The 26,322-nt window shown below is 47.5% G+C and overlaps 1 protein-coding gene and 1 non-coding gene across 2 annotated transcripts in view; one reads left to right on the plus strand and one right to left on the minus strand.

Moving 5' to 3' along the window:
* Positions 1-23,576, minus strand: part of WWC1 (WW and C2 domain containing 1) — a 152,941-nt gene extending 129,365 nt beyond the window's left edge. The window contains exon 1 of the mRNA XM_023259830.2: positions 23,448-23,576. Within this exon, the coding sequence (XP_023115598.2) occupies positions 23,448-23,566 (119 nt within the window). The 5' untranslated portion in view covers positions 23,567-23,576. The remainder of the gene's footprint in view (positions 1-23,447) is intronic.
* Positions 5,406-5,509, plus strand: LOC111556973. Its single transcript, XR_002736682.2, has one exon. It is a non-coding gene; the product is annotated as a U6 spliceosomal RNA (small nuclear RNA).
* Positions 23,577-26,322: the final 2,746 nt, after the last annotated feature.

Here is a 26,322-nt window from a genome sequence, read left to right on the forward strand (position 1 = left end):
ATGCTAAGGGAATTATGCTAAGGAAAATAAGCCAGTCACAAAAAAGACAAATACTACATGATTCCTGTCATATGAGGTACCCAGAGCAGTCAAATTGGTAGAAACAGAAAGTAGAATGGTGTTTGTCAGGGGCTGGGGGAGAGGTGAATGAGGAGGTAAGAGTTTAATGGATACAGAGTTTCAGTTTTACAAGATGAAAAGAGTTCTGGAGATGGATGGTGGTAATGGTTGCAGAGCACCGTGAATGTGCTAAATTCCCCTGAATTGGACCCTTAAGTGGTTAAAATGGTAAATTTTATATTTTCCCCAATCAAAAATAAATTTATGTGTTTTTCTATTTAAAAAAATTTTTTAATGTTTATTTATTTTTGGGAGAGAGAGAGAGACAGAGACAGAGCACGAGTGGGGCAGGGGCAGAGAGAGGGAGACACAGACTCTGATGCAGGCTCCGGGCTTGGAGCTGTCAGCACACAGCCTAACGTGGAGCTCAAACTCACAAACGGTGAGATCATGACCTGAGCCAAAGTCATATGCTTAACCAACTGAGCCACCCAGGAGCCCCTTTTTATTTTAGGGAGACGGAGGGACAGTGTGGGAATGTGCGAAAGGGTGAGAGGGAGAAGAGGGTATAAGGGAATCTCAAGCAGGCTCCATTCTTAGCACAGAGCCTGACTCGGGGCTCAATTCCACTACCCTGGGATCATGACCTGAAAAAATATCAAGAGTCAGACGCCCAACCAACTGAGCCACCCAGGCACCCCAAGGATAATTTTTCAAGTTTACCTTTTAAAACATTAATTTAGGGGCACCTGGGTGGCTCAGTACATTGATCTGACTCGATTTCAGTTCAGGTCATGATCTCACGGTTTGTGGGTTCAAGCCCCACATCAGGCTCCGTGCTGACATTGCGGAGTCTGATTGGGATTCTCCCCACTCTCTCTGCACCTCCCCAGCTCTCACACGTGCTCTCTCAAAATAAACATTTAAAAACAGAAGTATCCTTGTAATACACCTTAGAATGTTTATTATTATAATTACAGTAGGAATTACCCTGAATAATTTTTTTTTTTTTAAAGTGTGGAGGGAGTGACTACATTTCTGAACTTCTGGAACTGAGAGAGCCTTTGCAAACAGATTAAGTGCTATGGCCTTTCCCTGGTCCACATGCCAAGCCAGAAGAGGTGATTAGCAGGCTTAAACTACTGGTTTCTAATCAGAAAGTTAAAAAAAAAAAAAAAAAAAAAGCCTTTGTCAAAGAAAACAGAACAAAGGGCCAGTAGGCCCAGGGGTTATACAATAAAAGCTGGCTCATGCTGTGTAAAAAGGCCCTTCCATCTCCTCATGGCTGTGTCCTCCCAACACCGTGCTCTTCATGACATCCAGGGCTATTGTACTGTATTGATAACACATCATTCAGTGTGGTGTGGGCCCTCACAAAGGCAGGCAGCGCCCCTGCGTGCAAGCAGGACATTTGGGAGACAAATCCCAGGAGTTGTTAGCAACTGCATCGACACTATGAACTGTTCCCATACACTTGCCTCTCCTTCCCACACAATCCTGCTTCTCTGTCTCTGTCTCTCTCCAGTGTGTTGAGGATATTGGGAATACTGGAGAACAGGACTCTTTCTGAAAAGGCCTCCATGCTCACTTTTCCAAACAGCTATAGATTCTAAGAGGCCAGGGGCCAGAGAGGGAAATAGAAGAGGACGGTATGGTAGGGGGAAGGGCCCTGGTGCAGTGCCTGGGAGCTGACAGGGAGCATGTGTCCTGTGGGTCATCAAAACCTCACCTCCTCCACACACCCCGGCCATGCTACCCACCAACCACTGGGCAGCACCTCCTGTCCTCACTGCCCTACAGAGGAGGGTCTGTGGGAGCTGGCTGCCTGTGGACTCTAGGAAGGACGCAGAACTTCCTCCAGCGCCCGGATTCCAGCCATAGCACCCTGGAGAGTGCGAGAGCTTAACTAATTCTCAAATCAGGACACATACACAAAACCCTCTGAGAAGTGGTGGAGAACTCAGCTAGTGTTAGCAATGTTACATCAATGCAAGCCAAAGACCTCCAGGAGACAAAGTGGCAGTGACGAGCACTGAGCCGTCCTGGATGGAAACCCGACTCTCTTGCCAACTTGCTGTGTGACCCTGATAAATTCCCTAACCTCCCTGGGCCTCAGCTGCTTCATTTGGAAGGCGAGGACAAGCAAAACAGTAAATGCTTATGAAATTCCTTGGTACCCAGCAGCTGTCACAACCTCCAGGAAGTTTCCAGAGCATCTAACAAGACTTTTGAATATAAAATCTTGACCAAATGATAGCACAGCACTGTCCTCCTCCTACAAGCAAATCAAGTGTCATTTGAGGAGATGAGAAGAGAAAGGGAGTAGATTCAGAAATAACACCCTTATGAAGAAAGCACAAAAGAAACTCAGTAATTACCTACAACCTTAGCAGCAAACATCCGGAGGATTTGAACACAGCCCACATTAACTAGAACTGGACGCTCCCCTTTCATCAAGTCAGTTTAAGAAGCATTTGCTGGGGCGCCTGGGTGGCGCAGTCGGTTAAGCTTCCGACTTCAGCCAGGTCACGATCTCGCAGTCCGTGAGTTTGAGCCCCGCGTCAGGCTCTGGGCTGATGGCTCAGAGCCTGGAGCCTGTTTCCGATTCTGTGTCTCCCTCTCTCTCTGCCCCTCCCCCGTTCATGCTCTGTCTCTCTCTGTCCCAAAAAATAAATAAATAAACGTTGGAAAAAAAAAAATTAAAAAATAAAAAAGAAGCATTTGCTGAGGGCCTACTGCATACTGAAGTCTCAGCTGCTCTGCCTGCCCCTAGAACTCAGCCAATCCTATCTTTTCAAAGGACCAAGGAAGGTTCTTAGCCTACTTTGGACTGAGAGCAGACTGCCCTTACCCTGACCTCAGGCATCAAGAGGTCAGTGAGGTCCCCTGTGGTCATAGCCGTCTGGGATAACCGTAGGGTTGCACCAAGACCTCTACATCCTGCTGGTGCTCAAAAGTCCCCTGCCCGCCAAACACACAGAGATAAGCAAGCAGGATCAGAAGACGGACCCTGGACTTGCAAAGCAGGTTTCATGGTGCTCAAGTGAAGAATAAGGAAATGCATCTTGTTTTTCGACAGAGGTGATGGGCCATGTTATCAGATCACAGGCATCTGGCTCTACCTTCACTGACATGATTGAGACAGCCTGTCCAGGGCTTCTCTCTGTGTGATTTCTGTTGGGTCAACAGTTACTGGTTTGGCAAACAGCAATTCAGAGCCTTACACAGAAAATCAGGGTAGCAAACACTGAGAAACTGGCGGAAAGTACTTGTGGGAGTTCCATGGTCCAATAGCACTATTCTTTACCTCTCTTCCTGTCTGATGAGGTGGCTTGCGCAAGCTAGCGGCTCTGGATGTGGGGTCAGGCCGGGGCTGGCAAACTGGCCTGGAGTCTTGTCTTCTACATCAGGAGTCTCCTTGACCGGCAGACAACAGAGCTGGGCTCCCACACAGGTGGGCTGTATCCCCAGCCAATCAGAGCCATGGGCTCTCCCAGGGTCCAACGCTTGCCCTCTGGCTCCAAAACTTGACCAGATGAAGAAGAAAGGAGTCAAAAGGTGACAGACTTCCTTATCAGGAGGCTTGCAGTCCTCACCCTTTACTCTGTGACTTTCCCTTGGCCTCTCAGCTGCCTTGAGGGGTATCCATTCATTTATTAGTACCAATCAAGTGTTCGACACCACTGTGCTGGGCCTGGGAGAACACAGACATGAAAAGAATGATGGCTCCGTGGTGGGTGCATGTGACAAGGGTGCACAGAGGGGCCCTGACCAGAGCTGGGACAAGGCAGGCTCCCCACAAGAGGAGGCCCTTATGCTTAGCAGCACAGGGAAGGAGGAACAGCAGGCAGGGCACACACACTGTTGATGCAGGCGGGGAGGAGAGGGTTTCAAGTTGAAGGCATATGAGAATCCTCTGGGTAGCATATTTAAAATGCACATTCTTGAAAGCCCCAATGAGATTCTGATTCAGTAGATTTCAGGTGGGGGCCCAGAAATCTGTTTTATGAGCTCCTTGGGGGAGTCTAAGGCAGGAGGTCTATGGACCACACTCTGAGAAACCCTGCTTTGAAGGAATGGAAAAAAAAAAAAAAAAGAGCCATTTTGGCTTTGATGGAATATTGGTTTATTTTCCTGGAATTTTCCCAAAGGGACTTTGGCCAGCTCATTAATGATTCGTTCTTCCGTCATTTTACACACAGACATGCCAACATCAAACAAACTAGAAATGAACTCAGGGAGGGTGTTAGGAGCCCCCACTCACAGGGATGGCTGTCACTGTGTTCCATGAGATGACAATGGGCATCATCTCAGGAATGTGTCAGGTCAAAGTCCATGTTTACACCAAAGGCTGTCTACAGGTGAACTGGGGCCCAGAAAGCAGTGATGGGAAAGCCTCCTGGAATCTGGCCACACCTCCTCACCAACCTCACACCAGGGAAGGCAGGGCAGTCTTTAGATGTCTTTCAGACTTTCTCTGCAGCCCACAGCTGGCTCCCTGCCCCTCCTGTCCTGGGTCCCCCCTACCAGAAGCCTGGCCTCTGACACCCCAGCGCCACCTCACTCAGGCTCCTCGTAGCTTGGACCAGGGGTTGCATGTTGGGGCTCTGGCTCAACCAGCCTAAGCCTTGGCCGAAGGGATTGTTTCTACTAGTACCTGTGCAGCAATATTTTTGTCCTATTCAGTGCTAGTTCCAGGGAGTCCACCATTTATTTCGCTGGCTCAAGCCTCTGCCTGGGAAGCTTATGGGGGATTCCCAGACCTCCTTGCTCTTGCCACTGGTCTCTGAGGCCTGGTACCCTGCCTTTGTGATCTCTGCCAAGTGCCTGCTGGGCTGCCTCCTTATTATGTGTTAGAGCCACAGGCACTAGCTTCCCAATGCTTCCCAACTTCCCACTGCCCCATGTTCCCAAGGGCCGAGTTCGGCTACCCTGGGGACTTCCCACACAGTCTGCATCTGCTTGGACCCAGCTGCTGAATACACTGCAGCCTCAGGACCTGCCTTTTGTCAGCAGGTGTGATCCCCTTTCAACTGACCTTCACACCCCATCCAGCTTCAATCCCTCATCCCATGCAGAGCTCTGGGAACAGGCTAAGAACTCTTTTCCACGGACAGTGTTCACAACTGGTTGTAATAATCCAGTGTTTACTGATAATACAGCTATGTGGGATACCCTACATCAGAGTTTAGTAAGAGGCACAGTCAGCCATAGAACAAAAACCAAAAATTAAGGCGAACAAACAAGCCAAGGCTATGCAACGTAGTACTGAATGGTCTGGTCAGTGCTACTCAAACACAAACGTGCGTAAGGGCCACTGAGATCTTGTTAAAATGGTTTCTTTTGCTTGCTTCGGCAGTACACATATACTAAAATTGGAACAATGCAGCGAAGGTTAGCACGGCCCCTCCGCAATGACCCACAAATTCATGTAGCATTTCATGTTTAAATAACAAACAACAACAAAAATCAGTTTCTGATTCAGTGGGCCTGGGGTGGAGCCTGAGATTCTGCATTTTTAGCAAGATCCCAGGCGATGCTGATGTGCTGGTCCACAGCCCACACTTCCCGTAGCAAGAAGGCAGGGATCACACAAGCGAGTGGGAGTTAGCCACACAGAGGTGAGGCCAAGAAGCAGAGCTCAGAATCCAGCATGTGCTCAGATACAGTAACCACCAGGTCTTACTCACTGCCACCGAATCAGAACAATCTACTGTAGAAGTTACGAGAAAGAATGACCTGGGGATGGCCACGTGCCCACAGCCTGCCTGTCCTGAGCAGACAGTTGCTGTGGTTGGCACCACGGCATCCCTGACGCTTCCCTTGTCATGGTTTCCTGTGCCAGACTGAGTCCAAGTCAAGGTCAGCTCTGTGATTTTTCCAAACCAGCATTTCTCATACGAATTTGAAATTCTGGACACCAAGTTAGCTGTGGTTGCTGGGCTGAAGGGTTATGAGACAGGCTGGGGCCATGAAGGCGATAGGGGTCATCTAATGCTGTGGTAATATCATAACTGCTAACATTTTTGAGTATTTAGTCTGAGCCTTGCTGTCGGTTAAGTGCCTTACATGGGAGAATCCATGGATTCAAAGTGGATGGCAATTTAAGAGTGAGAGCTCTGAAGCCAGACAACCCGAAACTGAACCCCAGTTTTGCCACTTTCTGTGTGACCTGGGGCAAATCACATTAGCCCCCTCTATGCCTCCACCTCCTCCTCTGTAGATGGGGAGAGTTATAGTACCTCTCCTAGATAGTCAGTGTGACAGCTGGCTGAACTAATAAATATAGAATATTTAGCGTAGCACTTAGCATTCAATAAAATCTTGGCTATTATTTTCTTATGCTTAGCCTTATTTGTAGAAAACCAGGAAACTGAGGCTCAAGGAGATTAAGTAGGTTGCCTGAAGTTACACAGCAAGTTAGAGGCAGAACTGATTCGAAACAAGGTTTGCAAATTTATGCAATTTATTTTAGATTTGTTGTTTGTAGATTTCAGGAGGCAGCAGAAACCTCTCATGGCCTCCAGAGGCAGCTCCCACCTGCCCAGCAATGGGGGCTGCTATTCCCTTTCTTAGATTCCTGTGAAATCTAAGCTCATAGCAGGCTCTTTTTTCAAGAACCACCTCATGTGGGCTTTTCCTGCTTTTGACTAGAACAGACTTGACTTAAAGTAGATCCCTTCCAGGCAGGAGGAGGGAGGGAGATGATGGATGAGGGAAGAGGGAAGGCCCCATGGGGCAGGTAGCATCACCCGTGGCCTGGGAGGGAGGTGGGACTTCCCCGGATATAGGCAGGGGCTGGGAAACAGGCCCACAACAGGAGAATGGCAAAGTGCAGGACATGTTTGGGCACTGCCACTAACCCAGGTGGACTACAAGCAAGAGGACCAATGAAGACAGCTCCGTAACCACAGCTAACAATAACTGGCACCTACAATGCTGTTGGGCACTATGTAAAGTATTTTAGACAGTTTAATTTAAACTTACTGAAATTGTACGAAGTATGGTTATGTAAGGGGATGTTTTGTTTCTTATACACACATATACAGGCATTCAGACACAAAAGATACTAAACACTGAAGTATTTAGTGGCAAAGAGATGTGATGTCTAACTTGAGTAATAACCAATTTACTCTTAAATGGTTTATATATATAATGGTCTTATATATTAAATTATATGCGTTTGTATATATATATACAAACATACATAGACTCACAAACTTACACGTAGGGAAAATGAGAGACTATAAGGTAACTGGGTAACATAAAAATTGGTAAATGTGGGTAAAGGGTGTATGGAAATTTCTTACATTTTTGCAACTTTCATGTAAGTTTAAAATTATATCAAAATTTACAAGATTCCAAAATGTGCATGGGAAAAAGATTTTTAAAATATCTTTAAAAATAGTATGAGGTCAATACTACTATCACCACCATCTTATTAATGAGGAAAGTGAGGCAAAGAATGAGAGATGTAGAAAATGGAGTGGGACCAGCTTCGAGAGGTTTTGACTGTCAAACTCAGAAGGATGCCCCTCAGTAAACTCAGGAGGGCCCTAAAGAGTATGAAGAGAGGGGTGGTCAGCATTGGGTTATGTAAGACTAATCTGAAAGCAGGCTACAGGTTGGCTGGAGGGGGAGGCCTCTCATTTTGTCTTTATTTTCAATTAAGCTTCAATAGGAATGAACAGAAAAGGAAGGTGTCAGAGTCTACAAAAGAAAGGGCAGAAGAATTGGCAGATAGGAGGAAGAATCCAGATGATGGAAACAGGGGTTGCCTGTGTGTGGTGGGGGAACTGGGTAAGTGGGGACCAGGTGGGAAGGGTACCTACATTGCTGTATACCTTTTGGATCTTCAGAATTTGAACCATGCAGGTTTAGAGTGGCATTTTCTCATGGTAATAGCAGAAAAGGCAAGAGACCAGGGCTGGATTCAGGTTTAGATCTGTGGTAGACTGACTGCATGCAGTGTTTGTCTGGACCCAGAAATGCTGTCCAGCAGATAACTGGAAATGGGCATTTGAGCTTTCACTGTGGAGGAGGTAGCAGAAAGCCTGGGGTCGGTCACAGGACACTATTAGGGAAGAGCAATAGGAGATAAGGCCAAAAAATGCCTTTCCTTTCCTGCAGAAGAGTGACTGCCGGGGCACCTGGGTGGCTCAGTTGGTTAAGCATCTGACTTCAGCTCAGGTCATTGTCTCAAGGTTCATGAGTTTGAGCCCCGCATCAGACTCTCTTCTGTCAGTGCAGAGCCTGCTTGGGATTCTCTGCCCCCCTCTCTTCTTGTCCCTCCCCAATTCGTGCATGCTCTCATGTGCTCTCTCTCAAAAATACATAAACATTTAAAGAAAAAAAAAAGAGTGACTGCCAATAAAGGAGGTGTGTCAACACCACCACTATATGCCTGTGCATTGTTGGTGGGAATGTAAATTGGTATAGCCACTATGAAAAAACAGTATGGGGGTTCCTCAAAAAAATTAAAAGTAGAACTACCATATGACCTAGCAATCCCACCTCTGGGTATTTATTTGAAGCAAATGAAAACACTAATCCAAAAAGATATCTGCACCCCATGTTCAGTGCAGCATCATTTACAACAGCCAAGATATGGAAACCGATGAATGAATGGGTAAAGAAAATGTGGTGTATGTATACAATGGAATACTACCACCATAAAGAACAATGAAATATTGTGTTAATATGGATGGACCTTGAGGGCATTAAGGTAAGTGAAATAAGACAGAGAAAGATAAATACTGTATGATTTCATACGTGGAATCCAAAAACAAAACAAAACAAGCTCACAGATACAGAGAACAGATCGGTGGTTGGCAGAGGCAGGAGGTGTGGCAGGCAAAGTAAGTGAAGGAGGTCAAAAAGTACAAACTTCCATTTATAAAAATAAGTCCTGAAGATATAATATACAGCATGGTGACTACAATTAACAATATTGCATTGCATTATTTGAAAATTGCTAAGAGTAAATATTAAAAGTTCTCATCACAAGAAGAAAAAATTATAACTGTATTGATGGATGTTAACTGGACTTTTGTGATGATCATTTTGCAATATATACAAAACTGAATCATTACATTGTACACCTAAAACTAAATGTATATGTCAATTATATCTCAGCAAAATAAATAAAAATAAAGGAAAAAAAGGACATCGGTGACAGAGGAGGGGCAGCCATATTGTTAAGTCAAGGAAGATATCACTGTGTGGCTCCTGTGACCTTTCTGGAACTGTGATCAGAGCATGGGGTGGGGGGGGGAGAGGGGGAGCACTAAAACGTGAATAGGGGTTATGGAGCCAGTGGTTACAGGACTCCTGTGTTCTTCAGAGGGAGGGGTATGGGGTAGGAGCATACAGACTGAAGACTGATTCTTGGAGAGGGAACACCTGAGCACACTGGAGAGAAATCCACAGATGCCTGAAGAAAGGAAGAGATTTCTTTGCTATGAGGACCAAGAAGTAGGCCAGGTTGCAGAAGAGGCTGGAGGGATTCTAGTCCTGGTTGGGTTCAGTGGTTCTCAAACTTAAGAGGGCATCAAAATCACTTGGGGGTTCTTTTTACAAATGTGGAGTCTGGGTTCCACATAACCCGTAGATTCTGATTATGTTGACTGGCTGGGCCTGGAAATCTGCATCTGAGCCACTCTTAGGGGGTCCAGATGTGTGCATTCAATAGACGATGCTGCCTCAGGGGAAACCTAGCTCCTTGGCCAAAGTTAAGAAGAAACCGTGTTTGTTACCACTAAATTGAATGTGCAAGCTACTGACTGGAATTAAGAAAACCTGGTCAAAGAAGGGGACAGGCCATCATTATAGATGTACTTTATTTAAAGGTAAAAGCAAATTCAGTGTTTCTAATTAGTTTCTAATTACAGAACTTTACAACTTTATGGCTTGACCTCTGGTGTCATTCACAAGGTCTGCTATTTTCTTTTAAAAAATGTTTTTAAGTTTATTTATTTATTTTGAGAGAGAGAGAGTACATGCAGGCACGAGAGAGCATGGGCAGGGAATGGGCAGAGAGAGAGAGAGACAGAGAGACAGAGAATCCCAAGTAGGCTCTACGCTATCAGAGCAGAGCTTGATGTGGGCTTGAACTCAGGAACCACAAGATTATGACCTGAGCTGAAATCAAGAGGTAGACATTTAACCAACTGAGTCACCTAGGTGCCCCAGAAATGCTATTTTCTAACACAGGATCCTCTTCATTTTCCTAGTGTGTAATTACATTATGTTTTCATTATTTCTCTATAAATTCCATGAAGGGCAATGTCTGCCTTTGATCACTGCTGTACCCCTTTCCTAGCACAGCTCCCACCAAAAACCAAATACATGCAGGTAAGGTATTCTTTTGTTTCAATTCTACCCAATGTGCCAAAGAACTGCAAGGTAACTCATGCCCAGCTAGAGCCAGTTTGGGCCTGAGATGACCCAAATGACTTCCAGTGAACCCCAAACAAACATCCCACAGCATGTTCTGCTGGGCAAGCAAGAATGTTGCAGACCAAGCCCATGTGCTGTGAAGACACCAAGGTCCAAGAGGAACTTGATTCTTGCTAAGTCTTTTGTGCCAAAGTAATAAGAGATGGAACTCTACTGAACACAGTCACTAAGGAAGGTGAAGAAGGATGCTGATCACCACCATGGACCAAAGAATTTGGTCAGGTCACTGAACCCTGGGGGAATCTTGTAAAACCTACTGTACTCAGAAAAACAGCTCACTCACCCTGCTTACTGAAGGAGGACATCTGCTAAAACGAGTAGAGCAAACACAAAAGTCTGGCTCTCAAACAGACCGTGAGCACTGGAAGAAGTCGCCACTGCAGGAATCACCATAGTGAAGGGGGCTCTGGGCTGAATTACCAGTATGAAGTCAGTGTTGCTCTCCCTGACAGCCTTGCCTGACCTACAGGATGCTGAAGAATGTGCATTTGGGGGGCAGGCAGACTGATTTTGAATCCCGGTTCTGCCACTTATTAGCTTATAATCCTGGGCCAAATTTTCAAACTCCCTAAGCCTCAGTTTCCCCATCAGCAGAATGGAGATAGTATCTGTTCTTACCTCATTGGGCTGCTATGAGAATTAAATTGGAAAATGCATTCAGAGCCCACAGCCCAGACCTTGGCATAATCTAAAGTCTTAATAAATGTTAGCTATTATTAGTTCTTACCCACAGGCTATGATCTATATGGTGACAATGTCTGCACTCCCCACTCTCTTGGAGGCTCAAGGACACAGATGTATGCATGAAATCCAGACTGGGTTCTGCTGAGGTCAGACAGAAGATGCACTGGAGGCCCAACCCCCAGGCTTACATCTCCACAGCAGCTTAGACCAATTTATTCAGAAGCATTACTGCTGCAATGGGAATTTAAAGATTTTCACATTAAGGCAAAGATGAACCTAAATCTCTCTGATCCTTAACATGCCAGGAAAGAAATCACAAGACAGGTACAGAAGAGGGGAAACTGCTCAACGGGAAGGTGATTGACACCCCCCATAGATCTACTTCTTCCCTTCCACAACTATTTTTTAAATACTTCCTAAATCATCTCAATTTTTCTAGGTAGAACTGTATAAATCTTTAGTTTAAAACCTTTTAGACGGTACTCTCATGTAATCTCACTGACGCTCTACAAGTGCTTATGAGGAAAGACAATATTTACCTACAGTCATGGTTCTCCAATCTGGCTCTACCCTAGAAATCCTATGCCCAGACCATACCCTAGTCCAATTAAACCAGAATGTCTGGGAGTGGACCAGACATGGGTATTTTTTTTATGTTTATTTATCTATTTTGAGTGTGGGGAGGGGCAGAGAGAGAATCCCAACCAGGCTCTGCACTGTCAGCACAGAGCCTGACACAGGGCTCAAACTCATGAACCTGTGAGATCATGACCTGAACAAAAACCAAAAGTTGGATGCTTACCTGACTAAGCCCCCCAGGCATCTCAGACATGGGTATTTTTTAGCATTCCCCTCTTGTGAGTCCAACATGCAATCAAACTGGAGAATCACTGACTGATCCTATTGTCCCCCAGCTCCTATCGCTGTTGTGGAAAGGAGATCAAGGGTTATTATTCCCTGTGGTAGAGCAGTGGAGACTAGGGCTCAGGGAAGGCAAGTGACTTGTTGCTCTGAACTGAGAAGCATTCATCTCCTGGCTCAGTGCACTCCTATAGCATGCCAGCCCCTGGGCTACCTAATAACCACGGATGGAGAACACCCAGGTAGTCAAGCTGTTCTACTACGGAAGGTACATGGGGAAGGCCTTTCTAAACTTCATTTGTGAACTGAAGCTTGAAGCAAAGATGCTGAGCAATGGTGGGGCCTGCTGAAGGTCCAGCTTGGACAAAATAAGATTGGGGATGATACTAAAATGTTCGTAAGGTAATGAAGACCATTTCAGTTGGTTGCACCTACCTGGGCTCAGAAGGTTCTTCAAATCTGGTCAAATTCTTGCCTGTGACCACTAACAAAATATCTTAGGTCATTCTGCCTGCAAACATTTGGCCAGTGGTTCCCAGATTTGAAGGGGCAGCAGAGTCACCTGGAGGGCCCTTAAAAGATCACAGGGCTCCACTCCCAGAATTTTTGATTCAGTAGGGCAAAGGTGGACATGAGAATCTGTGTTTCTAACAAGTTCCTAGGAGGAGCTGATATGCTTGCTAGTCTGGGACCACATTTTGACAAGTTGGTCTGGGTGACCAGTGAGGAGGCTGATGAAATACCCAGGGTCTCCACTGGCAGCTGGCAAATGTTTGTTTTATGTCAGCAATGGAACTAAAGCGCTCAGGCTGGTTTTGAAACTCCCTGAGCTGTTAAGATATCTTTTAATAGTCCTATCTAGCAAAAGTCATTGTTTACTGGGAAGATGTTTATCTCTTAAATAAGATCAGATTTTTCAGAGAAACAAAAAGAAAGTGTTTTATGTCCAAAAGACCTGGTACTCTAAATATATGAATTGAGCAGTGACTATATAATGATCGATAAAGCTATAAAATATACTGAGGAGGCCTTAATTGCTGCATTTAGAACTATCCAGAGAGTGGAACTTGAATATAATGAGACACCTCTAATTTGGTATTGGTCAACCCTATGAAGTATGTTCTAACTTATTCTCATTTTGCCAGTGAAGAAATTGAGGCTCAGGAGGGTTTACATAACTTAACCAAGGTCACGGAACTTGTGACAAGGTGACAAGGATGGGATGTAAAATCCAAATTGTGGTCAAGGGGACCAGCACAAACAAGGCCTCCCTAGAGGGTTTGTGAGGATTCAGTGAGAAGAGGGACTTACCTCTTCCACACACCTCTGCTACACTCCTTAGGGTTGAAGTAGGACTGGGCGGATGGCATAAGTTCCCAGGGGTGAAGGAGCCCAGTGACCCTTTCTCCACTCTTTCTCCGCAGAGCAGCTCAGCACTGATGTCCTCTGATTCTCTCCAGAGTATGGATACATAAATGCTATACATTCTAATGTGAAGAGAAGTCCTTCTGGCTTCTGGAATCCCCTTAGACTTCCTGCTTCCCTGTGCTTTATTTCACAATGGAGGAGAAAACCATTCCACATTTTGCCACCACTGGGCTTCAGGTTAGCCAAAGACCTAGAACAACTGGTGTGCTCCGAGCAATCAGAGCTATGCAGGTAAACAGTGCTTGCTTATGAAACCACTTCCTTTAGCATAAGAAGGAGGGCCGGGTTACCTCACCAGCTGTCTTCAGTTCCCCTATCTATAAAACAGGAATAATATGGTACTCTCTCCCAGGTTAATGTGAAGAGTCAATGAACCAAATGCCAGTGGCTCTGCAAAGTATAGAGCAAAGACCCTCAGAATCACCTGGGGACCTGATGGAAATGCAAATTTCCAGGCCCCACAGCAGCCCTACTGAGTAGAGTTGGGGGGTGGGGGAGGAGGTGGGACTTGGGGAGTGGGGTTTAACAAGGCCTCCAGGGGGTTCTGAGGCTTCCCCACGTTGACAACCTCTGCTCTAAAGTCTAAGTTCCATGAGGACAGGATTTCTGTTGGTCCAATCACTGCTGAATCTCCAGTGCCGGGACAATGCCTTATAAATTACAGGCACCCTATCCTTTTACAGGCACTCAATAAATATTTCTGATTAAAGGAATCCAGATGAAACAGGGGAGGAAGGAAACCAAGGTTCAGAGAGCCTGGCATTTCCAACTATATTTGCCCAGCTTGATGACTCTCTCACTAATTTGTAGTAAATATTACGAGTTGGACACTGACTGTCGTGTCTCACTCTCGCATTTCTAGCTCTTAGCGCACGCGTGCCCAGCTCATCGGAACAGGCTCTTGGCAACACCCTACTGAAGGCACAAATGTCTCCAGTTCCAAAGCTAAATTCACAGCACAACTGCCAACAGGTGCGGCGGACAGGTCTGTCCCTCCATCTTCCTAAGATAGGGAAAAGAATTCTAGAGAACACCAAGCCCCCAGTTATAATGCAACTTATCTGTTCAACTATTTGCCCTTCTCCCTTGCCCAAGGGTACACCCTGCTGTAGCAGGGACTTTGCTCTGATCCTCAGCACTAGCAACGGAGCCTGAAGCCCAGTAGGCACTCAATAAATACCTGCTGAATGAATGGCCAACCCCTGGCTGGGTGGGACGAGATAAATACCAATGCCCTTCTGCACCACCACCATGCTAAAATCAGCAGGTTCTCAAACAGCTCTCAAACAGTCCTGGGGGTGAAGGGGAGGGGGGAGGCACTTCTCGAGCGAAGAGACATGGTATCAAGCAGTTACAAATGAATTCCAGATACCTCCAGTTTTTGCATCAGCCTTTTTAGTTCTGCCATGACAACTGCAATTCATTACCCCTGCTTCACACACAGCCCTGGTGCCAGCTCACTGGCAAGAGTCACTTCACTCCAGAAATTCCAAAGAAGGGCTTGTCTCCGATAAGACTAGGGTAAAAGAATTTATTGACTTATTTATATAATGAGGGCTGCCAAGGTGGTTTGCAAGCTCTGATGTCAATCTGGCTCAGATGAGCCCTGGCTTACAGGAAGACACTTGAGTTGGTAAAGAAGGAACAATGGTTCCTGTTCCTCTACCAATGCACAGGAGGGCAAACGAGCCTGACAAGTAACAGCTCCCATTAGAAAGCCTCATGTGCACCAAGCACTGGGCTAAGAATTGACATGTCTGGTGTCATTTCATCCTCCGGGGGTAGGTAGGTCCTACTCTGAGAAGAAACTTGTTCAAGGCCACTTACTGCATGTAGTGACGGGGCCAGAACTTGATTTGGTGCCCTGTGAAGATCTTTATGAAGACCTTATCTACTTGCAGGGAATAGCGTGGAACGTCAGACCAATGTTGGGCTGGAAGCACACATTTTCCTCCACAGAGAACAAGACGCTGATAGGTGTGTTTCTGTTGGTTTCTCTGTAGTTAGAAAGGTCCTCTTCCCTCTGCTTCCCCCCCTCTCCAAATTTATTGATTGTGCAGTGGTGCAAAGAGTAAGGCTTTGAAATCAGATGGGCCTAGATTCAGATTCTAATTCTGCCTCATTCTACCTGTGTGACTTTAAATTTAACACTTGACCATTCTTAGCCTCAGTTTCCCCATTTGCAAAATGCCAGGAATATACAATGAGCACGTGACAGATACTAGATAACGATGATTAAATATAACTATTATTATCCTCATTACCACCAATGTTAATGCCAGTTATTGTTCTTGTTGCTAGTAATACAAAGACAAACCACGCACTTGGAAGAAATTCCTGGAATACAAAGTGAAATGCTAAGAGTCCTATCTAAGAAAAGCCACCACAGATGTTCGATCAGAAGGCTATCCCAAGGTCACCTCATCCTAGCAGCCACCTGATGCCTGCATCTTGCTATTTTATCCTTCCAAGTCAGGTACCAGTCAGTGGATCCCAAGGCTGCCCCAGTGACCAATGAAACAAGCAACCACCACTGGGCAGGGAGGAAGACAGTGTGGGGACAGCTGGGCTGCTACGGAACCAGGCCCAGCAACAGCAGGCAGCCGGCTGGGGAAAGTCAGCAGCTGCCGTTGGCCTGGTGTCCTGGCTGCCAGAGTGTGATGAATGGAGCAGGGGAAGAAAAAAGGCAACAAAGGTGTCCCTAATCTTGATGCAGCTTCACTTTTTTTCTGGCTGACCATTGAGTGAGAACTTAAGCCACGGTCTTTTTTCTTTGGCAGACATTTGAAACTGAAAGATCCCATTTCTTTCTACCGGTGAGATGTCATGGGTAGAAGCACTGAGGAGGCGAATGGGGCTGGGGAGGTGGGGTGGGGGCGGTAGGGGGAAGGGGAGGATGTGACCCACGGCACTTGTCCATTTTTCCCTTCCTTCTCACTCTCTTTTCTCCATCCCCCACTGTGTACAGCATCTTTATAGAATGTTCTATGTTCTCCCAACACAGCAACACTAAACGCCTGTCCCCGTCTCAATTATTTTGGCAAGAGGTTTACTGCTCAGGAGCTGGAGGCTTAATGGCCTGCTGGCGAAGGTTAAATAACAAAACACCACTGTATCCAGTTTCTGAGTTTTCTCTTCTTTTATCTCACTCTGAAACAGGGATTCAAGGCAGCCGAGAAGCCCGTCAGCAGCAAGCAGGGACTCTCGCTGTTCTGCCTAAGGGTTTGTAGCCGGCTGGCCCTCTCCATACTGGGAGACGCAGGGCATGTGAATTTTTCACACACACACTCAGCCCAGATCCAGCCATCTGCCCTTGTCCAAGTGGAAGCACTAGGAGATGTCACCCAAGCCATTTCTCCAAGGGAAGTGGGGGTCTTATCCAGGGCCCCTCGCTGAGCTGGGGGCTGTAGATCCTCACTGCCTGGAGGCAGGCATGGCCGGAGAGAGCTCCTGACAGTCAGCATGGACTGCCAACTGCACCTGAATTGGCAACCCCTAAAATGCCACCAAAACCTGACCAAGACTTCTTCTATCCAAGATGCTGTGTGGCAGCATGCCAGCCACCTTCCAACTCCCATTTCTTTGAGCCTTGTCTCCCCTTATGTGCACCTGAGCTTGGTATTCCTACCCTTGCAGTAACTAAGGCAACCTGATTCTCTTCTCTTCAAAAGAGCAGTGTTTCATAGCTACCTGGGATCCCAGGGGATTGGAGAATCAGGTCAGTTCGGCTAGGCAAAAAGCCGGAGGGGTGGTGACAGAGAGTAGCTGCCTTGGCTACTAATTCCCTGGCCATCGAGAACATTTACCCAAGCGACTTGGAAACGACTTTGAGCTCTCAACACACACTGTATCCTTTAGAGTTTCTCTGCCTCCATCTCTGCTGTCTCCTTCCCAGAGCTCTGGTTAGCTGGCTGCTCCCAGAAGGCAGGGGGGGGGTGCCCAACAGTCTCCTAATCCCCCGAGGATTTCATGGGCTTCTCTGATCAAGCCTCCTCTGCAACACAGCTCCCTGAGAACCCTAGCAAGTTTTCCACCTTATTGACAGGGGACTCTGGAGTAGCTACAGCAAATATGAGTGTGGATTTAAGAGTCCAACTACCTGGCTTCCAATCTGGGGTGCAGCACCTTCCGGTGACCTTGACCAAGTTAATCTTTCTAAGTCTCAGTTTCCTCATCTGAAAATGAAAATAATAACAGTACTTACCGCACAAGGTTGGCAAAAGGATGGCATGTGATAATAGAAAAGGCTCAGCCCAGTGTGTAGCATAAATTCAGTATCCTAGGACACAACTCACCAACAGTCGTGACAGCATGAAAGAAACCTGCTGGTCTACACCACCAGAAAGGATTATGGAAAATAACTGAGCCACAAGCATAAAATATTCCCAAAATATTATGTGGGTGAGGAGAAACTGGATCTGATTTTTAGGGAAAAGTTTACATAAGAGAAAGAGGGAAAAAGATCTTTCCTAAAGATTCAAGGTGTGACCTTGGGCAAGTCACTTGTTTCTGAGTCTTAGTTTCATCAGTGAAATGAGAGGGCTGGGTTACAAGAGCAGAAAGGTCCTTCCCAGCTGAAAACTGGGGAGAGAGCTGGGCAGAGAGTCTCCATTTGACTCAAGTGTTTCACAGGCATTTTCTAATAAAAGCTAAAAGAACTAGCGTTCCCACGTACCTCGTGGGTATCAGGCTCCGTGCTAACTGCCCTATCTGATTTAGCTTATTTAATGTCCATAACATTATGGACAACTATATGTATGTCTCTATCACAGAAAAGACAAAACTAAGGCTCAGAGGGAATATGCGACTTGCCAAGGTCACTCACTCAGGTAGCAAGTAGCAGATCCAAAATGCCAGGGATTCATTTTTTTTTAACGTTTACTTATTTTTGAGAGAGAGAGAGAGAGAGAGAGAGAGAGAGAGAGAGTGAGAGTGCACCTGTGAGCAGTGGAGGGGCAGAGAGAGAGAGGGAGAGAGAGAATCCCAAGTGGGCTCCCTGCTATCAGCCCAGAACCTGACCCAGAGCTTGAACCCATGAACTGTGAGAGCACGAGCCGAGCCAAAAACCAACAGTCAGATGCTTAACCAACTGACCACCCAGGCACCCCAAGATGCCAGGATTCAAAGGCTCACACTCTTTCCGTTGTCCATACTTGCTCTCTGGTTAACTGTGGCCTGGTCACACCAGAATGGTACAGGTAAGTGAAATCATGCTTGTCCTCGCTCCATTCCCCAAGGCCAAATTCCTTAGGCAAGGGAGCACAGGCCTTGCTTCAGCAACTTAATTCAGTAGGCAGCTGAGTAGTGCAGTGGTTAGAAATGCGTTTTCTGGTTTCAGTGTACCTAGCATTGGCATTACAGCTTCAGGAAAGTTGAGTGGCTTTCACCAAACTCAACCCCACCAGCCTCAGTTTCCCCATTGTACCTATTTGCAGTGTTATTAGAGGGATTAAAGGAAATCACCCATGTACTCAGCAGACTGCCTGAATATAATAAATGTTCAGTCGTTGTTTCCTACCCAGCTAAACAGAAAAGCATATAAGCAGTGATGAGCAGTTTTGAAATTAATCTATGGCAGGAGTATGGCAGGGGTCCAAGAGCCCCCTGAAATTATGTGCCAAAATTATGCACTTGCACTTTCCTTCAGGAAGCATGTTTTTTTTTTTTTTTTTTATTTGCATATAAGTTAGTTAGCCTATAGCGCAATAATGATTTCAGGAGGAGAACTGTGCTTCATCTCTTACATAGTAACACCCAGTGCTCATCCCAACAAGTGTCCTCCTTAATGCCCCTTGCCCATTTAGCCCATCACCCCAACCCACAACCCCTCCAGGGCCCTCAGTTTGTTTTCTGTATTTAAGAGTCTCTTATATTTTGCCCCGCCTCCCTGTTTTTATATTATTTTTGCTTCCCTTCCCTTATGTTCATCTGTTTTGTATCTTAAATGTTCAGGAAGCATCTTTAACCTTTGTCAGATTCTCATAAGGGTCTGTGCCAGAAGGAGGTTAAGAGCTTAAGACTGTAGACCAACTTCCTACAATATAAATCATTTCTGAAATAACAAGGTTACTAGCAAAAGTTCCTCCTATCATGAGAGAAGTTGCTGGGTCCTCTTGACATAGCCTCTTAGCCATGTGGGCCTCCGGTACTTATCACATAGCCCCAGAAACTGTGCCTACAGAGTTCCCAGGTGGTTCCTGGAAGAAGGTCTGAACACACACCACAGATTAAGCAGGAATTAGGCTTCAAGAACCTTCTCTGGCAGGACCAGTTCAAACAACCCATTCTTCCTCGGAGAACAATCAGCATATTTGTTTTTGCATACCACTAAGTTAAATACACAAGGAATGCTGGCCCTTTGCTGGGAGCTCCCAGAAGCACCCAGAGCCATTCTGCTAAAGGAACAGTGCTCCAAAGGGCTGGGGAGACCTGAGCTGCAGCACCTGATTCCCCACAGGCCCGGCACCTTCCCAGGCCAGCCTGTGGTGCCGCTGGAGCCTTTGGCCCAGTAGGCAGGGCCCAAGCTGCCCACTGGACCCTCTCCGGTTGTTGGGGGAACCGTCCTCAGGAATTTCGGCCTCCCAGTCTTGCCCTGGGTGAGAAGGGAAGAGAGTTGGCAAGGCCGCCTGCCTGGCTGCTCTTCCGACCCGCTGGTGAAAGGGGAAGCTGAAAACTGGATTCCCTACCCCCAGTAGCCTCCATGCCGGACAGCACACGAAACAGCTCAGCCCCAGAGGGAGGAATGTGCCAAGACATTCTTCAGGGTTGGTAACCCGAGACGCTATTTTGTTCTTCGTGGCTAAGAAATCACTTTTCTGACTGAAGAACCCTTTGACTTACTTCTTTTAAATTCGGGGGAATGGGCAGGCATCTCCCTGATTCAGGTAAGGAAAAAGCCAAGACAAATGCAAACACACACACACACACACACACACACACACACACACTTGAGCAGAATTTTTTATGTGATCTTCCGCTTCACAGCATTAATCAGTTGCAGAGATGTAACTACCCTGGCAGAATTGATTTCCCCCATCCCACCACCCCAAAGAAGAAGTCTGGCTCGTTTATGCTTTAATTTTTTTCCTCTTCCTCGTTATAGTCCCCTCTCCCCATTCGGCCATGGAGTCAAGAGGGGTAAGACGAGGCCAAGGAGTCCGAAATCACATTTGAGACCTGGCAGGGTACTGTGACCATCTAATAAACTGTCTTCTCTCACCAATGGAGCACTTTACCTCAAAGAGGTCAAGTGCTTTACCTGAGGCCACACAGGCACGACTACAAGACAAAATTCCCTAATGGGGTGTACAGGAGGGAAATTCCAGAGAGCCACAAGTGGATGTCCTCTGCTCATCTCTTTCTCAAAATTTCCAGTTGGCCCACCACAACAGTGACCTTGGGGTTACACTAGGTACAGTTCAGCACCCCAAACTCAGCCCCCACCCCCACCAGCCCAGTGTGGGTGGAATGACCAGGAGGTAGGAAGATGCATTAAAACCAATGACTTGCAAGGTGAAGTGAGCAGCTTAGTTAAATGCCAGTATGTTTTTAATTCCTCTCCACTGCTTGCCAATCTGCCTAAAAACAAAGGCTGGGGACACCTGTTGCTTGGGTATGGGCAGGCTACAGTAGAGAGCTACAATATAATGGCACTGGATTGTTTTTTTTTTTTTCTGCTCCACTGTATTTTTGAGGATCTCTTCTATTTATGACAATAGATGTTACTGGTTTCCCATTTGTGAGAGTTGAAAATTTTCAAATTTTCAAATTCAGTTGATTTAAAGTCAAATATTAAATAAGCAACAGTACAGGTCGCTATAGTATAAAATCATTATGGTGGTTCACATGATACTAAAATTTGAAAAATAATGCTGTAGCCAAGTCAGTTTTACACTTGCCCTCTTCCAAGGGTAAACAATTGAGAAGCTTTCTCTAGCTGTATTATCCTCTCAGAGCCTCAGAGAAGTCCCTAAATTCACGACTAGGGTGAGGGAGCACTGCTGGGTGCAGGGCTGTCTCAGTCCTCCAACATCCCACTGCTGACAGCACACTGGCCTCAGTAAGCTTCAGGAACCAAAACTGGGGAGGAAACAGAAGACTGAACCTGTGTATGTTCTAGATGAGAACAAGAGGCTGCCTAGTGCACCAACACTGTAACAGCGTCCCTGGGGACAGATGACCCTGAGGGGGAATGAAGAGGAAGGAAAGTGAGTCCGGACAAGGTTAGAACGTCAGAGCTGGTAAGGAAAATGGTGTATTATGGCAAGTGGTGGAAAGATCAACATATTCAAGCAAATCACACCTCTGGGCCTCAACTTTTCTCTTACCTTTGAAAATAAGAGCTGGGCCCTGATCATCTATGCCCCTTTCAATTTTTAGAGTTCGACTATTACTCCTTCCCTTCCAAGAAAACCATTAATCTTACAAAGTGGGAACCTGAGGCTTAGAGTTAAAGCAGCTTGCCCAAGGGATGTTTTCTCTAGCATTAAAAAAATTAAAAAAATTTCTTTTCCAAGGGTACCTGGCTGGTCCAGTAGGTAAAGCATATGACTCTTGATCTTGAGGTCATGAGTTCAAGCCTCACACTGGGCATAGGGCTTACTTAAAAAAAAAAAAATTATCTTCCATATTACATTGAGACATCCCACATGGTACTGAGAAGAGAGTAAGCACCCAGTAAATGTTAAATGAATTAACTTAAAGTGCTCACAGAAACTACTGGGAATCTCTGCTCTAATGTTCTTTCTGCTCCTTTTTTTAAAACCCTTGCTACACACCCCGTCTTGGACTTTCCGGGACCTCCATCCCAACCCCATAAGACGAAGGGTCCAAAAAATTCATCTCTATTGCTCTGCAGGCACCTAACACCCAAAGGTCACACTGACCAGGTGAAAATTCCACATTCCTAAGACACTAAGACCACAGACCAAGACAGCGAAGGACAACAAAGCAATCTCAGAGGGTGGTTCTCGCCTCCTCTCAGGACATACATGCGGAGGGTGTGTGTATGTGTGTGTGGAAAGAAATGCCAAGCAATCAAAACCGGGTGAAAGTCTGGAAGCTAAGAGCCATGCCATACCAGTCATCTCAGACTCCACCTGCCTCAGCAAAATAATTAATTAACAAATAAATAAATAAATAAATAAATAAATAAATAAATAAATATCCTGTGCTACAGCCGCCTTAGTGCCCACCAAGGTCAGGACGCACTGGTGCAGAGCTGAGGAACTCCGGACCCCGGAGGAAGAAAGGGAGAACGAGGCGATGGGCAGGGCTTTGCGGGAGGCCTCTCACCTCCATCTACATCCTAACAGCTTCCAAGTTGCTGTGAGATTCCTGGAGAACCAGTCTCCCTGATCAGCCCTCCCCCGCTCCTTCCTTTCCTTCCCACTCCGGCCTCCAGCACCCCTGGCTGCTCCTATGCTCTTCTCAAGAGCCTCCCAGGCACCTGTCAAAAACCACACTCTAGGCTGCCTTCCCCTCCGCGTACAGTCCTTCCTCCAGCAGTTTCCCACTGAATCCTGGGTCCCCACCACCCCCGCCAAACTAGATGCTTCCCCATCACCCCCCTCATGCTGGGGAAAGCCTCCTTGGGAAGCCCCAGAATCACAAGGCAAAGTTGCCCGCCCCCCAGCCCCCGCCCGACCTCTTCCTAAAAGGGGCGGGGGGCGGGGCTAGAGCTTAAGGTCAAAACTCTGGGCAGGTGCCGGCTGGGGCCTAAGTCCTCCATCGGGGAGTCGGTGGGGGCTATGGTCAGCCCACTGGCCGTCCCCTCCTCCCAGCAGCCCACCCGGGCAGGAGCAGCGCTCCAGACCGCGGGGGGGGTGGGGGTGGGGATGGGGGCGGCAAACTGAAGAAAGCGCAAGAGGCTCGCAGAGTTCCCTTGCTCCCCCTGCCCAGTCCAGGCTGGTAGCCCCAGGCCAGCCCGGGAGGTGTGGGGCTGCCCGGGGTCCTACCTGTCTCGCGGGTCGATCCAGCTGGTGGTGCGGCTCGTGTGGTCTATGTAGTAGACCTTGCCGTCGAAGTCGCGCGCCTCCTCCCAGCCCTCCGGCAGGGGCAGCTCCGGCCGGGGCATCTTCCCGAGCGCGGCCCGCGCTCCCCCATGCAGCTCCCGGCCGCCGCGGGGGCACCCGGCTCAGCGGCTCCGGCCGGCCGTACCCGGCCCGGGCGGCCGCCGAGGCACCATGATGGGGGGGTGGGGAGGTGGCGCCCGCGGACTGGGGGCCCTAGTGGGGGCTGGCCGGGGTGGCGCCGCGGTCCATGCGGCCCTGCGGCTCCCGCCCGGCGCCGCCCGCTGCTCCCGCCGCCGGCCTCTCACGCTGCCATGTGCGCCCGCAGCGGCGCGGTGCGGGCCCGGGTACGCGCCCGGCCGGCGGGGCAGAGCGAGCCAAGCGCAGCTGCCGCCTGCTCTCCTCCACCGCGCGGCGCGCTGCGCCCTCCACGCCGCCGCCGCCTCCTCCTCTTCCTCCCCCAGGCCGGGCGCAGTCGCCCCTCTCCACTGAGCCGTTCTGCGCTCGCTCGCTTTGCGACTTCTGCCTCCGCCAGGTGCGGCTCGGGCGGTGCAGGTAACCGCGCTGCCCCGGAAACGGGAGGCGGAGCGCTGGGCGCCTGGGTTCCCGGGTCTCCTCCCCGCGCCCAGCGCTGTGAGGGCGGGTCCTAGGCCCCGAGACGCGCCCCCTCGTGGGACTGTCCGAACCGGTGGCCGCCCTTGCAAGGGGAAAGGCAGACAGCCCGTACCTGGGTCCGGGACAAGGACTGGAGCCCCAGGTGGTGGAGCAGGACCCGCTATGCCTCTGCTTTTCAACGCTCCCGGCTCACTCCACCCCGTGTCCAGGCTCTTGGTACAGGTGGCCCCAAATCTTACAACTCCCCACTTCTCTGTTATGTAGCATCAGGAGTCAGGAAAGAAGTGGTTAAATGGAAACATTCTTGCGAATCAGGGAACATAAGTTTTCCAGGATCTCTGGTCCCTTCCCCCAACACACTCACCATCTGTCTCCCTCTCATTCCATTCTTCTCCCCGTGTTGTTTCACCATCCCCCCACCCCTGTATTTGCTAATGTAGCTAGCTCTCCTCAGGGTCCTTAAGATTAGGAGTACATAATATGAATCCCCTCCTCGGGGAGGACTTCCAAAGAGTGTCAGGGGAAACATTGTGTAAAGTAATATAATGATGGTGTTGTTAGCTGAATTGAGTACTTAGCCCTTCCCAAACTGTGGGCTAGCAGCTTCACATGGGGCTCTGTCCTGTGATACTTTGAGGTAGGTATGTTATGGATTTGGGGGAAAATACAAGACAGCAAAACAAAGTTCCATTTTGAAAAAAAAAATAGAAGAAATTTTAAAATCGTAATATTTCTTGAGAAATTAAAAGTATGTAATTAAATATAAAAAGGTGGCATGATTAGGTTAAGGATCAACTGGCTTGTCTGTGTTTCCTGAATGTATGTTTTACCATTTTTGCCCTGGATATTTGGCAGGAAGCTGGCCTGGAGGACTGGAGCCCATTGTGGTGTATCCTCTTGTCTGAGCCCCACAGTCTCCCAGAGGAGCCAGCATCCTGTGCTGTATGGGCCAGAGTGTGCTGAGCAAGGGAAGGAATCCCATGCTTTTGGCCTCATTTTCTCTTGATAGGTAAGACCCACCATGGCAGTTCCTTACCTCCCATGAAAAGTCAGTTACTTCCCTGAGGCTAGACCTAGAGCTCAGTGTTTGGCCCTGCCTACCCTCCTTCATTCCATAGATGCCATGCACAGAAGTCCAGAATCATGGGTCTCAGACTGGCCCACAACACCCCTAAGTAGGAGTTCTTCATCCTTTTAAGGGGGATTCCCACAGCCCTCTTCACTTCCTCTACTGGGCCAAACTTTCACATTATAAAAACCTATTACTGATTAGAGCAATAGCTCAAAAGAGAAGCCAAAATGGCGCTAGGTGCTTCACACACACAATCTCATTTAGTCCTCACAACAACCCTTTGGAGTAGGGAATACTTATACCCATTGTTATTGATGAGAAAACCGAGGCTCTAAAACGCTGTACCTAAGTAGACTCAGGTCTGTTTGTCTTTGCCGCTCAACCATTAACCTATACTTTCTTTCTTCTTTTAATTACTCTGTAACTCTTGGACCTACCCATGGTCTGGATCTGGAATATTATGGATACTGATGAATGCTTATCTCTGTTGATACTTGCTTCATAAAGATTTTGCTAAGAAGCAAATTCTCTTCAGTCTGTTTGGGTCCCAAACCTGTCCTATTTTCTGCCTGTGTGACCTTGAATAACTTGCTTAACTAAAGTCTCAAGTCTTAGGTCTGAAAAATATACAGATTTCATAGGGATTTTTAAAAATTATTATTTAAAAAAGTTTAAAATGTTTATTTATTTTTGAGAGAGACAGAGCGAGAGAGAGAGAGCGCACAATTGGGGGAAGGGCAGAGGGAGACACAGAATTTGAAACAGGCTCCAGTCTCTGAGCTGTCAGCACAGAGCCCAGCACAGGGCTTGAACTCACAAACCATGAGATCATGACCAGAGCCTAAGCTGGATGCTTAACTGACTGAGTCACCCAGGAGCCCCCATGGGGCTTGTTTTAACGGCTAAAGGAGATGAGACATGCAGAGGGCTTGGCACCCACTGTAAGCCATCCTCTCAGGGGCCTCATTGTGGTACATTTGGAGCTCCATGCCTGGCAGCAAGCAATGTCCCTGTGAAGTATGAATCAATGAAGTATTTTCTGTTCCAGACACAAACCCATGTCCTTTCCATCCCTGCAAATTGTACGTGGTTGCTTGTGACAATCATCCCAACTGCTGATTTCAGTTTTGTCTT

Source organism: Felis catus, chromosome A1 (genome assembly GCF_018350175.1).
Source record: "Felis catus isolate Fca126 chromosome A1, F.catus_Fca126_mat1.0, whole genome shotgun sequence".
Lineage (NCBI taxonomy): Eukaryota > Metazoa > Chordata > Mammalia > Carnivora > Felidae > Felis > Felis catus.